At 43.5% G+C, this 16,662-nt stretch overlaps 1 protein-coding gene across 2 annotated transcripts in view; it reads left to right on the forward strand.

The window, feature by feature from the left end:
• Positions 1 to 439: 439 nt before the first annotated feature.
• The window catches only part of SYNM (synemin), a 93,953-nt gene continuing 77,730 nt past the window's right edge, over positions 440 to 16,662 (forward strand). For both annotated transcript variants that reach the window (XM_066592849.1, XM_066592848.1), the window contains exon 1: positions 440 to 1,325. In XM_066592849.1, coding sequence (XP_066448946.1) covers positions 531 to 1,325 — 795 coding nt within the window. In that variant the 5' untranslated portion in view covers positions 440 to 530. The remainder of the gene's footprint in view (positions 1,326 to 16,662) is intronic.

Raw genomic sequence — 16,662 nt, forward strand, 5'->3', positions numbered from 1 at the left:
ACTTCGGACCCTAGAGCAGGAACTTGAAAAAAAAAACCCTGGGAAGACAGGTCCTGCCCTATCTTTCCTTTAGTAATATTCACGCCCGAGAAAACAGCATGCAGCGTTCTTTCTTCCAGCAAAAAGCCAGGCAGCTGAATGGAAAGCGAACAAACCCCATAATAGTCAATGGGGTCCGCTCGGCGCTGTTCACTTCGGGTCCAGGAACTGCCCGGTGTCTTCTACTAGTCTTATTATTTACAGTTGGATTACGCTATCCGATGTCTGAACTCATACCCGTCTTTTACAGCATTGGCCCAGCAGATGGCACTATCTTGCTTTACACTGAGCAAAACTCTCATCCTTTTTGAAGTATTTCGCAGAAGTTTTTTTGCCCATCCATGAACTCCTCCTTCTTAAATTGTCACTCCCTGTAGCACTGTAGTCTGTGTCACTGCAGTTAGAGTCTCAGCTCTCTGGGCAGCTTGAGGAACGAAGACCTAAACCATAGGACATCACGCAGTAGATAGGGATCCCAACTGGCTTTAAACATGTTGCATGTAAGGAGAGGGTTTGGGGATGAGAAAACCCAACTAAATGAATTAAATAAACGTTTGGACCAGTACCTCTCGAAAGTGCGGCAGCTAGAGGCGGAGAACCGGGTACTGGTAGAAGAGATCCACAGACTTCGCCAGGAAAGAGGAGCAGAGTGGGCACAGGTTTACCACAATGAAATATACCAGCTGAGGAAACAAGTGGAAGACCTCAATGTCCAAAAATGTGAAGCAGAGCTACAGAAGGATAACCTTTGGCATGAATTTCAGAGCTTGCAAGAATTATGGGAGCAAGTGAGGTCCGCGAGGATAAGAATTGACCAACAGATAGAACAATACAAGCGAGATCTGCAGCAAGCAAAAAGTAACCAGGCAGCATTGGAAGAACTGTATTTTCGCCTCCAACAAGAATGTCAGATCCTTAAAACGTCTCAAGAAGAGGAAATGTTTGACTTGAGAAGCCAGGGTCTTCAGACGCCTTTGCAAATTACAATGCAGGAGGTTGTGCGACCCAGGCTAAGCCTAGAGGATGTGCAGAGCATTTCGCTGGAGATCTCCGAATCCTGGCAGGAGGTTTTCCTGGTCTACCAAAAAAAGATTGAAGACTTGGAGAACACACTGAGGTTGGACGTAGAAGATCGTCTTGGGGTGGAGGAGGAGGTCAGACAGCAGAAACGACAGATAGAGGAATTGCGCAGAGAGTATGAGGAACTAATGGGGATCCAGAAGGTGTTATCAAAAGAGCTGCTGAGGATGAAAGAGAAGTACAGGCTGGAGGTGGAGGAGTACCAGGTAGGTAGGTCCATAGCATAAAGAAACTATATGCAATAATATTAAAGCGACCCTCCGGTCCTGGACAAACAAAGATGGCCGCACATCTTCTCTGACTATATTATTATCTAGGTCTGACAACATCATTATTCTAAGACACTAGACGCTGCTTTGATTGGCTAGTGCCGTCCACATGAGCAGCGCTGGCCAGTCAGAGCAGCATGTAGTCGTTTAGACCACTGTTTCTCAACTCCAGTCCTCACAGACACCAACAGGTCATGTTTTCAGGATATCCTATGGTAAGAGCACCTGTGCAATGTCTGAGGCACCGACAATAATTACATCACCTGTGCAACACTGAGGAAATCCTGAAAACATGTTGGGGGTCCCTGAGGACTGGAGTTGGGAAACACTGTCTTAGACTACCGATGTAGTCATCTTTCTTTGTCTAGGATTAGAGGGTTGCTTTAACTAACATTCTCTATTTATATAGTGGCAGCATATTACACAGCCATTATGGGAAGCGGTAAACATACAATAATACTATGAACATCACAAAGACCACAAAAAAAATCACCTGTCTTCTCTTGTACACAGTAGTTTAAGGAGAATTTGGTGTATTCACTATGATGGGCAACAGAATACTGGCGTGCAAAAGTTACAATTTTGGTGCAAAACTTAAACTTTTTGGTAATTATACCGCACCCCGCTACTTTTTCAAAAAGTGACTTCTAGAGGTATGGCCATGCACGGCCCTTCTGAAATACTATATGCCAGAAACTGGAATAGATTATAGCAAAAACCTACTCTAGCCTGGTGCTGATGTAGGTTTTCATCTGGCGCATGGAAGTATCGCCAGATGAAACAAATGTATTAAGAGGTTTCTATCCCTTAATATATTTGTCACTTGTAGCCAGGCACAGGGTTTACTTAGACCGGCATGTACAACACTGATCTAAGTATATAGGCACCAATCTGCCACCTCCTCTGCCATGCTTGTTTTAGTAAATACTTGAATTCACCATGAAATGACAGTTCTGGATTATCTTTTCTTAGAACTTTGGATTTACTATTGAAAATTTGGCACTTTTTTGTACAATTTGATTTGCGCCACATTTAGTATGTGTTTTAGATACTTTTGGACACTTTTTACAACTCATTTGGCAAAGGAGTAGGGGTCATTGCTTAAATGTGACATTGTGCACCAAAATTCTCACCAAAAATTGTGCCAAATTTTGGCACAATTTCTGTTACCAACTAAGTGAACTAATAGGTGGTATAAAGTTAAGTATAAGGAAATGCCATATTTACCAGCTAGCATGAGATACTGTAATAAATCTGGGTGTTAGCATTCTTCTTGTCAAAGGGGTGTGTCCTTACATTGTCAGCAGGGATTGGATAATGTCAGGCTGTGCAGGACGCACCCTCATCTGGTAACACCCAGATGTCAATTTACTCAGACATTTCTAGAATAACAGAGGAACAGCACAATGCAGAGAGCTAAGAGAAAGTGTTACAGAATTGGCAGTTCCTCTTTAATAATCTGATCATACATGCTGTATGACCACCAAAATTGCTGCAGTTGCACTTCCTAGTGGTCGTCACTCAGCTTTCCTGAATGCCGGGGCAGGTCGAGCTCTTTGGTGCCCTAGACAGGATTTTTAGGATACATTAACCTACCCTCAGTTCTTAAAGTTCATTATCATAGCAATTGGATGAATGGTCATTCGTTTAATTGCACTGAAAGGAAGTTCTCATCAGACCTCAAAGGTTACGGCATTATCAGCTGCTCAGGCACACTGCCAAAGAAATTTAAAGGCGTAGGATTGTATTTTTAATACTGAAAACTGGACATACCCTCTTATCTCCCACCCCCTGAAGTTGGCGTGTGGCACGAAAATCGGACACTTTTCAGAGTCCTGTGAACACACTCTCCTATGAAAGTCTGCGGGAGTGCACATTCTTGGGACTCCGAAAGTCAGATTTACGTGCCGACTTCAGAGGAAGTGGGTGAGTATAAAAAATACATCCCCCGGCTCCCTGTCACATTCTCTAAGACCGGCTGCACATGAACAGGTCGGGTTCTGGGTGCGGGATCCCATAGCGCAATCCGACCCTGTGCCCGGCCGGTGACTCCGCGTACCTGTCTTTTTTTTCTGTACTGCGGATGATCCGAACGGCTCACTGTCGGACATGCGCGGTACAGATTTTCCAACGCCGTCGCTAGGTGATAACGTGGGTGCTGCAACCTTGAATGTTAATTGTGGAAGGGCCGCAGGGTGTCGGACGGCTTCCATTGACTTCAATGGAAGCCATAGAGCATGCTGCTATTTTTCCTCCGCAAGCAGAAAATCGCAATTGATTTCCGCTTGTGTGCAGGAAAAAGCGCTTTTCCATAGGATACTATGGACAGTATTTGCTGCGGACACCCGCCCCGGACTCCGCAATGCAAATATGCCCGTGGGCAGCCGGCCTAACAGAAGTTCTAGCTTAGTTTATGGTGCTATGGGGACGTGACATGTTCCCTTTAATCCTTAGCACCCATGGTCCTCCCATTTTTCCATTTGTGTTTTTATAGCTGAATACCCCAAGATTTCCCATAAGCTATGGCTCTAATACATTGTATTGTATTTCCAGACATGGTATACAGTTATGTGACCTATTAAAAAGTTTCCAGAAACTTTAAGCCCTCTACAAGCTGTAGTGACATTATTAAGAATCTGCACGCTGTTCATGCACCTGCCATAGACACAGACAGTCAGGCTCGACCGGTGTAACAGTAGATGCAAAGGGGGGACAGAAGTAGCCTAATTTGTTCTGTATCCATCTTCCATGTAGTTTTTAGGGTTGTGTCACAAACAGGTTTTTTTTTTTAATAAAAGAAAATTTTTGTGGCAGTTTTTGATGCAATTTTTTTAACCAAAGTCAGTAGTGGATTCAAAAGGAATGGGGAATATAAAGGAAGAACTCATACTTCTTCCAGCTGGATCCACTTCTAGCTTTAGCTCTAAAAAACTGCATAAACACTGCCGCAAAAACTGCCGCAAAATGGGTTTGCTCTCATTAACAATGTTTTTGCACGTATTGTGTTCATGTGCAAAAAAATAGGGCCTGCTCTATTTTCCTGCATATTTGCACACCAAGGATCCCCATATAAGTCCATGGGGGATGCGCAAATGTGCGCACAATATGAACAATATGGTGCTTAAACCCGCCAGGAAAAGCACACAGTGGGCCATCATTAGGCTTTAGGCCTCATGTCCATGGGGAAAATCAAGCCTGCTATGGATTCTCCATGGAGAATCCGTAGCGGGTCCCTCCTACCCCGCGGAAATGAGGGCTGAAAATAAGAATAAACTCACCTGCTGCGGTCCGTGCAGGTCTTCCCTTCTTCGCGGCCGGATCTTCATTCTTCGGCCTGGCGGACGTGCTCACCACGCCGGCGGCGTGCCACGCGCATGCGCCGGGTACTTCCGCCGGGCCGAAGAAAGAAGATCCTGCCGCGAAGGAAGAAAGACCTGCATCGCCCGGAGCAGGTGAGTTTAACTCAGGCGCGGGTCTCTTGCGGATCCGGACGGCTTCCATAGGCTTCAATAGAAGCCTGCGGGAGACCTGCACTAAAATGGAGCATGTCCATTTTTTTTCATGCTCCAGAAAATTTTTAATTCACTTTTATTGACCATCCGCGGGTATTTATCTACCCGCGGGTGGTCAATGCATCCCTATGGGGCACGGATCCGCATGCGGGTGATCCGCTGCGGATTTTAATTGTTCTTTTCCTCGAGGACATGAGGCCTTAGGCCTCATGTCCACTAGTAAAATACAATCTGCGCAGAATCTGCTGCGGATTTCTGCAGCAGATTCCATGCGGATTTGCTTTAAATGTTTTCTTTTTTTTCATGCAGATATCCGCACCTATTGCTATCAATGTGATAGTAATGTGGCCGATCCGCGCGGAATCCGCGGTAAAATGGAGCATGCCGCGTTTTTTCTCCCGTGCGTGGAAAACACAAATCAATTAAAATGCCATCTGCGGGTGCAAAATTCAATTTAATTGACCGCGGATGGCCAATGATTACCTATGGGCAAAATTGAATGCAGATTCCGCAGCAGAAATCTGCAGCGGAATCCGCAATTCAATTTTGCTAGTGGACATGAGGCCTTAGAGTCATTCAAATTGAGGAAAATTGCAGCGTGTCCTATCTTTTGGCGTTTCCTCGGAACGCCTTGCCTATTGCCTATGGTCAAGAAAAAGTGCCTGCTTTAGGCTCCCCTCCAAAGTAATATTGCCTACTTTGTGCCCAGAAAAATAGTAACCCCCCCCCCCCAAATGCTCACAAAGTAAGAAAGGTCTCTTTGTGCCACTTAAAGGGTTTGTCTGAGTATTTTTTTTACTTCTGGCCCCATATATAAGAAGAAGAATTATATACACACTGTTACCCGCTGCTGCATCTCCGCAGCTCTGTTCTCTGCACTAGGTCTGTGTTGACAGTCTGTAGTCAGCCTGTTTATGGGATGTTACAGGCTGCTGCTGCCAATCATAGCTGTCAGCTCTCAGACACTGGGATCTGTGATTTGCTGCAGCAGCCTATAGCATTCTGTACACAGGCAGCTGCAGGTTGTCAATACAGCATCATAGCGAAAACTTGAAGATGCAGCGCCGGAGCTGTGGTGGAGCCGGGAGGGGTGCACATACAATTAGTGTTTTTATACATGGGGGGCATGATTTTTTTTTTAAAATAATTTTACTTTAGTACTGGCTCCCATGTGCTAGAGTTCCTTATGCACTTGTATAGTAATAGATCCCCTGTGCCCCTCCCTATATTTAAATAGTGCCTACCTGTGCCCCTGTAAAGTATTAGAGACCCCCTATCTGGCCAAACGGTATGAACTTCCTGCTCCATCACACAGTAGCGCTGTGCTCACATTGCCTGTGAACAACTCCTCCCCCTTCTCATGTTCACTAGGTGCTCCTAAGCAGCTGACATCAGGAGAAGAGGGAGGAGCTGTTATTTGTTTGGGTCGCATAACAGGCAGTGTGAGCACATCACCACTGTCTGATGAAGCTGGAAATGTCAATGTTTACACCTTCAGGCTAAATGCGGGTAGTGAGGCAGACAAGTTTAGCCATTTTAGTGGTCGAAGGAGCACCTCTTGGACCACTAGCTCAGGGGCCTGGTCACAAATGCAACACCTGTTGCTATGCCACTGATAAGGCTTGAGTACAGGGCCAGACTACACAGGGTTTCTTAGTATCCTGTAATCACAGCAAAATGTATGCCTACCAAGGGGCTGTAGGTGCAAAATGGTAAAATATTTTTTAATCAAGACTATTTCCAAAGTTGCTATTTTTTAAGTTTTAGATGCATTGGGGCAATAAGAAATGGTTGCACCTAAGGGCTTATATGTTGAAAACAAGGTGCAACAAGGAGAAAGCACATACAGAATAGAAGGAATTGGGCTAAACAGCACATGGGAAAAAGACTTGGGTGTACTAATGGATCATAGACTGAACATGAGTCAACAATGTGATGTAGCAGCAAAAAAGGCAAACACAATTCTGGGATATATCAAGAGAAGCATAGAGTCTAGATCACGTGAGGTCATTATCCCCCTCTACTCTTCCTTAGTCAGACCTCATCTGGAATACTGTGTCCAGTTCTGGGCACCCCACTTTAAAAAAGACATAGACAAACTGGAGTAAGTTCAGAGAAGAGTTACCAAGATGGTGAGCGGTCTGCAAATCATGTCCTATGAGGAATGGTTAAAGGATCTTGGAATGTTTAGCTTGCAAAAAGGAAGGCTGGGAGGAGACTTAATAGCGATCTACAAATATCTGAAGGGCTGTCACAGTGCAGAGGGATCAGCCCTATTCTCATTTGCACAAGGAAAGACTAGAAGCAATGGGATGAAACTGAAAGGGAGGAGATACAGATTAGATATGAGAAAAAACCTTCTGACAGTGAGGGTGATCAATGAGTGGAACAGGTTACCAGGGGAGGTGGTGAGTTCTCCTTCAATGGAAGTGTTCAAAAAAGGCTGGACAGATTTCTGTCTGGGATGATTTAGTGATCCTGCACTGAGCAGGGGGTTGGACCCAATGACCCTGGAGGTCTCTTTCAACTCTACCATTCCATGATTCTAAAGGGATTTGGGGTATTTTTACTATAAACACAAAAAGGTGATTGCCCTTACAGTGTACATTGCAATGCACTTTGCCCTATTATACTCCTCAACATTGCAACACCAAAAGAGAAAATTATCGAAATCAGGCTCGTGGGGGGGGGGGGGGGGCAGGGTCGAGCATGGGGGAGAGAGATCTCTCTCATTCTCCCCCCTGCCGCCCCCCGAGCCTGCTCGGATGAGAATGCAGTTACTCGAGAAGAGCGATGCTTGCTCAAGTAACTGCCTTATCCGAGCGTGCTCGCTCATCTCTAATAGACATGTTATTGACACGCAAATGATAAAAAAATGGACACAGAATATTCAAAACACTTCAATTTATTCAGTATCAAGTATGAGCACCATGTGCGAAAATACACGCACTTACACACCTTTGCATACTATCAATCTGGTTATTAGTAATTGTCTGAAGAATGTTCTGCCATGCTAAATGCACTTGAGCACACAAATCATCAAGATGCGCTGTTGGCAGCTCCTTTTGCAGTGTCTGGACAATGATGTCCCATATGTGCTTAATGGGAGATAAGTCTGGAGACACTGTAGGCCATGATAGAACATTTAGGCCCTGCAGGTTGCTCACAGTTGCAGAGGAACATGTGACTTGGCGTTGTCATATTGGAAAACAGTTCCTGGAACACTTCGGAGAAATGGTTGTACCATTAGTTCCATGACCAAATCGATATAATGCTGAGCTGTTACTCTACCTAGAATGAAGACTAGAGGGGTCTGGCTATTATACATTATGCCACCGCACAGCATAATGCCAGGAGTAGGACCATTGTGACATTCCCTCGTGTAGACCTCTTCATGGCATTGGCCATGTGGTCTCAAGACCAATCTCCAGCTATCACTGCATTCAAAACAAAAGCAAGACTCATCGTTGAAAAGGACAGATCTACATTCCAGCCTCCATTGCCTTCTTGCAATGATAGCCTGTGAAAGCAGTAGCATGAGGTCAATGAAGCATCTGTCGCCAGACGTCTGGCTTGTAGCCCAATGCTGCCCAAGCACCTGATGGTTTGAGGTATGGAAACAGTGGACCTCACTGTGCTATGCTGTTCGACACCCTAGGCTTGGGATGTGAATTCCAATTTCACTCACAGTACAGAATGGATCACTACACGCTAATCTTCTAATCAGACGGCTCGTTTGGGAAGAGATTTGCCTCTGTGCACCTCTTCCTGTCATTCGAGTTCATCATTGTTCTCCCAAACACTGGAACATGCAATGTTGAACAGTGCTGACATCTTGGCCTATGCACGTAGAAATTAGTGTTGCTTGTTGTGAGCTTCCAGGCAATAAAATTGGCCTGATTTTTGCTAAATCGGATTGGATCGTCCTGATCTGACTTTTAGCAACAAAAAAAAAAACAACAAAACATTGCCCCTCTGCTTTGAGCAGAAAGGACAGGTGTAGTGAGTTGTGCTGTCTTGCAGTGCTGGAGTTCTAGGGTTTAATCTGACCTTGAACTTAGGACCTCACCACTGCAGGGCAGTAATGCTAACCACTGAGCCACCACCAACTTTACTGTTGTTCAAGGAGGCCAAATTAGAGAACACAATATTTACTCCTATTGATTTTAATGGAAGTCGGAATTGAAAGTTCCAATCCATTATTTTTTAATATGGGGTTGGTCACTCCCGACCTGATTATTTCAATAATCGTTCAACGCTAGTAGCAATCTGCTGGAGTGATAAACCAAGGTCTCTCAGATGGAGGGTTCTGTCCTCAGTTAACAACATATGATGACAACTGGCACATTGACGAAAAGGAGGCATTGCACAATCATACCAAAGACTTTATGCATTTTTTAAAGGTTTCATGTGGCCTTTATACCATTGAAACCCCTCCCAGATGCCACCAATTGGAGCTAGGTCTTGAAAAGTTGAAAAAGGCTTGTCCTTCTTGGTGTTGCAATGTCAATGTTGAGGAGAGTAATTTGATCAGCTGATTCTGGTTCTAAGTAGCAGCACAGTCAGGTTGCAGGATGCACAAACCTATACAGTAGGAGACACAGCTTTCAACTCTAATTTGTAAGATGTAATTTGATCATTTTCCTATATGGCAAGCAGTACACTTTAACCTTTTGTCCAAGCTCTTTTGCAGGTGTCAGGATGGCATAAGACAGAATGTAGACACCATGTTCTCTGCATGTAGCTCTGGCTATGTGATGACAACAAAGTATTATTAGCAGATTGGAATTCTTGACTTGTCCTTTTCAGGTTGAGTTCTGTTCCACCATAATAACCTAGTAGTATGAAGTTAATAAACTTATTTTCCTCTGCAAACAGATTTGTGCCCGCTTTATATTACCCCTTCCTACTCCATGATTGTCACACTAACTGCTTTCTGAGCTTTGGATAACATGTAGTAGTAGATAGAGGGAAACTGAGGAAACCCATAACTACTACTGCATGTATTTAAAGGGGGTGCCCGGGACTTTGGGCATTTTTTTTAAGGATAGGTCATCAATAGATGATCGGCAGGAATCTGCCGCTCGGGATCCCGAGGATAGGTCATCAAATCCCAGTAGTCCCGGACAACTCCTTTAACATACTTGCCCCACCAAAACAACTTATCACCTATCCTGGATACATGGTAATTGTCTGATAGGTGGGGCCTGATAGGCAGGACCTGATGATTGGGACCCCCACTGGTCACGTGAATTAACCCGTTTAGGACCAGCCATAGTAAATTTATGGCAGCTGGTCCTGGGCTTAGAGCACCGCCGATAGTAAAATTACGGTGGTGCTTTAAGTCTCCTGTCTCTGCAATCAGTCAGAGCAGGAACGGGTTATCAGCTGTTAGTAACCCGGAGCAGAAGGCAGGAGGGGTCTTTTCCTGCCTTCTGCTTCCCTACGGGAGCCTTGGGGGCTCATGTGACCTCCCGGGATTCCCTGCTACTGCAGAGCTGCAGGGTCAGACTAGACCCTGGCAGCTCTGCAGGTGACTAATGTCACCACAGGGGTTGCTTTTCCCCTGTAACTAGGGCTCCTATGGACGCCCTAGCTACAGTGGGAAATTGTCAAATAAAGAAAAAAAAAATATGTGAATGTCCCCCAGAGGTCTTATATGACGTCATGGGGGACATAGATAGTAAAAAACAAAATTACATAAATAAGAAAAACAAAATAACAGAATAAAACAACAATACATACATAAGAAAGAGAATAACACAAAGCAGACGCCAACAAAAACCGTCGCCGTATGCGCCCTGTAAACCAAAACCATACATACTATATATCAAAACGTCCGAAACAAATAGAGGAACCCATTGCCATACTTTATTTTAGTGTAAATATAGAAATAATTTTTAAAAAAATTATAAATTTTTTAAAAATGATTTTTTTAGCTTTTTACCCCCAATAAAACTAAAAAATGGGGGGAAAAAAGTCAGTGAAAAAGATATAAAAAAATAGTCCTATATGTCAAGGGAAAAAAAACACTGCAAAAATAGTTTTGGTAGCTAACTGTAAAAAAAATAGAGCAGTAAAACCGCCACATGGGTAAAATCCCTAAAAAGTGACTGGTCCTTAAGGTACAAAACAACTTGGTCCTTAAGGGGTTAAGGTTCAGTGTGTCCCTATATGACTAGAGCGGTGGTAATGCATGTGCACTACCACTCTATTCATCTCTATGGGACCACTGTCGATATCTGAGAACAAGCGCGGGACAATCTGTGGCAATCCCGAAGAAATAAATAGCATGGGAAATCTTGGGAGCCTTTTTCTTCTGGTTGGTGGTGGTCCCAACAGTTGCAGCCCACCGAACAGACACTTACCATCTATTCTATGGTTAAGTGATATGTAAGTTATTTTGGTGAGACAACTCCTTCAAAAGGGTGTTCCAATCTTTGCCAAACATGGCTGGGTTGACAGAAGCAGCTGAGCTCCACTGAACTACACTGTTTCTGTAACTTCCATAGAAGTCAATGACAGTTACACAAAGAGTGTAGCACAGTGAGCTGTCTATGCAGCTCCAGATTTATGGAAACAATGTGCCTTGCTGTGCTACGATGTTTTCATAACTCCTATTGACTTCTAGTGTAGTGTAGGGTGCTCAGCTATTTCTACCTTACCAAGCATTCCCAACCACTGCATTCATAGTGGTGGTGGGGACCCTAACTCAAAATAGGTTCAGGTTCCACAGGAGTTGGGATAACTCTATTCCTTCAAGTGGTATTGAGATAGGAATACCCCTTAAAGTAATAGAGTTATCCCAACACTCGTATAAAACAGTGACTGCTACGGCCAGGTACACATTTGAATTGACATGCAGTTTGTGAATTTCAGCTTCATTTTCATTTAAGAAGTTGTTCTTGGTTTAATTTTACAAGAAACAGTACTATCGTAAGCCACAACACATGCAAAAATAAAAATTACAATTTTAAACATGGTCTTTAATTGCACAAATCTCCTTCAATACTGTGTAACTGTCAGGTAGATGAAGTGGGTCCACCTTGCCACACACCGGTTTGACTTTAGACTATCTGAGGAGGCATGCGGACTTTGTTGCAGCGTCACCAAGCCATTACACACACAGATAGTCCCAGTAATGTGACTGATGACACTGCATTGGGCCGAGCCACAGTACCTGAAGGTCTGAACAGCGGTGTAATGGAGAAACAGGCTGGCAGCACAGAAGTCCAACTGAGAGTTAAGACAGGCCGCAGGCAATAACAAAGTCCAGAGTACCTAAGGTCAGGGAGTCTGGCAAGGGTTAGAACCAGAATATACACAAACAGGGGCTTTGGTCGCTAATGAGACCAAATTGCTTGGACATCCTTCATGAGTGGCAGGATGTGCAATACAGCAGGGCATGGTTGAGGATTGGATTTTGGACCGTACATTGGCCCTTGAAGAATGTGGGCGGGAATGTGCATGAGCCCTATGGGCAGAAGCCAGGGAGTTAACAAGAAGGCGGCTCACGGCAGTGACAGCCCACGGCAGCATTGGCAGGTGAGCCGCAAATGAAGCACACCCTGACAGTAACTCCTGCAACATTGCCGTGTAGGAACCTGGCCTGGAAGTTAGAAACCATTATCCCCTAATGGGGAGGACTTGGAAAAGAGTAGTGAATTTTCCCAGGAGTGGGGTGTCTGCCAAATCATCTCTAATAGCAAAGTCATAATACATCCCAGAAGGACATCTGAAGACCTGCAGGTGTCTCCAGACTCAGGCGCATGACTCCACTATAAGAATGAGACAATGCAATAACGTGGGATTGAGGGCTTAAATTGATGGGCGTGATTTAGTCCCATTATAACGGGATGAAACAAAACCATTCATTGTATGGGTGAGTGAATACTACGTGCAGGAAAGATCGGGTGGCACTTATCTTCCCGTCTCTTTTTTCAAACTCCTGCGATCTGGCGTGGAGTTTGAAAAGCCGGCAAAGGGGAAGGTATTGCGCCCACGGCAGTCTGAATAAGCGCACAGTTTGCAAGTGCGATGAGTTTTGCGAGAAAACAGCATCGCACTCACGATTTTCACACTAGTGAATAGGACTAATTACACAGGTCTGCAAAAAAAACTTTTTTAAAAATTGTTTTGATTTTGTTAAATCATCTTTATGTAGTTTTTTGCACATATTTAAAAAATGACATGGTTTTTTTTCTATCACGTAAGGCTTGCCTACAAAATAAAGTTGAAGTATTTGAAAAAAATATAAAAACCGGAAAATTTTTTATTTGTTTCTATTATTTTAACATGAAGTAAAAGCAAAAAAAAAAACAATACCTAGCTAAAATAAGCATAATAGTGATACACATGTGTTGCAAAGTTATTATAAGTCTTTGTAAAAACGTTTTCTTTTTCCATCAAAGCTTCTTTTGGTACTTTTTCGGCTGTATTCTTGTGAATTTTCCCTTTTTAACATCCAACAGTAGTCTGCCATCATGTTGACATTCCATCGACCTTGGTATCTGCGCTCCATTTCTTTTAGATCTTGATGGAAACGTTCTCCTTGTTCCTCACTTACAGCCCCAAGATTTTCTGGAAAGTAGTCCAGATGTGAGTGAAGGAAATGGACTTTGCAACTCATGTTGTAGCCCAAGATTTTGTAGTTTTGTAACAATTCAGCAACCAAAGTTTTGTAGTTTGGGTCTTTTTTATTTCCAAGAAAGCCTGTTACAACAAGTTTAAATGAATTCCAGGCATTTTTTTCTTCCATTTCCATTTTAGTGACAAATATTTCATCTTTTAAAAGTTTTCTTATGTCAGGCCCAACAAAGACTCCCTCTTTCACTTAGCATCTGATAGACCAGGAAACTGTTCACAAAGATACTTGAAACACTCTCCTTCTTTGTGTAATGCTTTCACAAACTGTTTCATTAGTCCCAATTTGATATGAAGTGGTGGAAGTAAGATCTTTTTAGGATCCACTAAACTTTGTCTTCACAACATTTTTAACTCCAGGAATAAGAGCCTTTCTGATTGGCCAGGTCTGCTTGACATAGTGTTGTTTCCTGTCACGGCTATCCCATTCACAGAGGAAACATGGAAACTTTGTGTAACCACTTTGTTGACCTAGTAACATGGAAATAACTTTCAAATCCCCACAAATGGTCCATTTATGGTCAGAGTAGCTGAGCTTATTAAGAACAAACCCAAGATTTTCGTAGCATTCTTTCAAATGGACCAACAGGCACAGAAGCATATTGGTTACCATTGTGAAGAAGTACGGCTTTCAAACTCCTTTTTGATGAATCTATGAAAAGTCTCCATTCCTCTGGGTCATACATTATGTTGAACATTTCCATGATTCCAGGTACATTGTTGCAGAAAACTAGTTCACCCTCTTGTGTAAAAAAAGGGAGAAATTCCTTTTCTCAAAGTCGGTACCATGAAAATGAAACACCGGAGGCTAACATATGTCTTTCTTTAAGTCTAGACCCTAACACTTCCGCTGAATCCTTTGGTAGGCCCAGATCTCGTACTAAATCGTTCAAGTCTGATTGAGAGAAAAGTTCAGGGTCATTGGTACCTGGATCATAGCTGTCATCATTATCGCTGCTACTATGTGACATTTGGTCTAAATCGTCTAAAATATTGTCCAGGGTATCCGGAGGTGAAGGAATAGGCAAGTCAGGTCCATGAGGAACAGGGCGAATAGCCGAACGTATGTTGGTTGGGTATGAAATGTCCTTCCTGTTTTTTAAATTGAAACCTTGCACTGAACAAGAACAAAAATAACAGTCATCACTGTGATTTTTAGGCTCTCTCCAAACCATGGGTACTCCAAAACGAAATGATTTCTTCTTACCTTGAAACCATTGTCTCAGTTCTTCAACACACACAGAACACACTATATGGGGAGCCCAAGATTTATCTTGGTCCCCTAATTTCATACCAAAGTATGCAAAATACACCTTCTGAACAAAATTAGAAATGTTCCTTTGTTGCTTCTTGACGGTATAAGACCCACAAATATAACAAACAGTTAGGAGAGTTGACACATCTCCTAGTAGCCATTTCTTCTAAATACCGTATCACAAAACTGTTTGATGCGTCCACCACAGTGGCCGGCTCCACACTGTGTCACTGACTGCAGTCAAGGTCACGCCTAGCAGACAGTTTAGATTCGTTGTCGTACGCGTACCGAACCTGAAAAACCCTGAAAATAAGAACATTTCAGGTGAAATTTGTGACTTATTTATGGGTGATGGAATTTTTTCACTATTTTTACCGTAATCAGCACAAAAATACTGTTAAACCCACTAATTAAATATACTACAATTTTTTCATTGCAGACCTGTGTTATTCTTCATGGGAAAATAATTGCATCGCATTCGCATGAAACTCGCATGTACATGAGAGCGCAGAATGGATGAATCTTAAACAGAAAAAACAAAAATAGGACATGTTGTCGTTTTTCTCTGCTTCTTGCAGCGCAAAGAGTGAAAAATTGCACGTGTAAATGCACCAATTTAAAAAAATGTTTTTTTTTTCCCTTACCTTTTCCATGTCTCTTACAACACGCAAAAATCGTGTGGAAAAATTGCCTGTCTAAGGCCATCTGCACACGGCCGGATCAGATTCCGCATGCAGGATCCAACCCTGTGCCCAGGTGGTGAACCCGCGTACCTGTCCGCAGTCTTCATAATCTGTGCTGAGGATGCGCCAGTACAGATTATGCCGCCCCTTTGCTAGGCAATGACGGGGATCCCACAACCTTTCCACAATGATGATCGCGGAAGGGCCACGGGTCAGTCAGCTTCCATTGACTTTGCATGTTGTGATTTCTCCTCTGCAAACACAAAACGTAATTATGTAGAGGAAATCGCATTTTGCCATAGCATGCTATGGGCGGTATTTGCTGCGGGATCCGGAGGCGGACGCCTGCTCCGGATTCCGCAATGCAAATCTGCCCATGTGCAGGCAGCCTTAAGGTGCCCTTTGCACGACCATATTTGCGCATGTTTTTGCGCATGTAAAATATATGCACGCAAAACAAAGTCAGTAGAACCCATTGATTTCAATGGGCTCGTTCCCATGAGCAGGTTTTGTGTGTGCATTTCACGAACACGTAAAAATGTAGGACCTGCTCTATCTTTCTGTGTTTTGCACATCAAAGGCCCCCATAGAAGTCTATGGAATGCAGATACGCAAGAAGATGCATGAAACACTGCGCAGAACCATGAAGAAAATACCTCATTAGGCTAAATAGCCTTTTAATCTATGGAAGGGGTGTGTCAAGTGCACATATGAATTGGCCCTTGCGTGCGCAAATACTTTAGAAATATGCGCAGAAACGCGCACAATTGTACCTCATCTAACCTCGTTCATACGCAAATACGTTGTGCTTGTGTGAAGAAGCCCTAACTATATGAAAATAACGCTATTTTTTCTTTGCTTTCTTTTCTCGCACGTAGTAATAATGTGCGAGAATCCTGCGAATCAAAACGAAACCATTGTCACTGCCGCAAAACATGGCGAAATCACGTTTGTCTGTTTTAGCCCTTAGTGACAGTTTGCACTGGTGTTTCTGTCACCACCACTAACCAGGTGACAGATGACGTCACCCCTGCTGGGCGATTACAGTAATCACACAATGTTGCAGCCATGTTTAACCCCTCTCCTTTTAAACGTTATTCAAGGCTTGCATGTTAGGTCCATACAATACAATTTACCGCTCCGCTGATATAAAGGTTTAGGCCCCCTGCACAGTGCAGAGC

This window comes from Eleutherodactylus coqui, chromosome 2 (assembly GCF_035609145.1).
Source record: "Eleutherodactylus coqui strain aEleCoq1 chromosome 2, aEleCoq1.hap1, whole genome shotgun sequence".
NCBI classification, from domain to species: domain Eukaryota; kingdom Metazoa; phylum Chordata; class Amphibia; order Anura; family Eleutherodactylidae; genus Eleutherodactylus; species Eleutherodactylus coqui.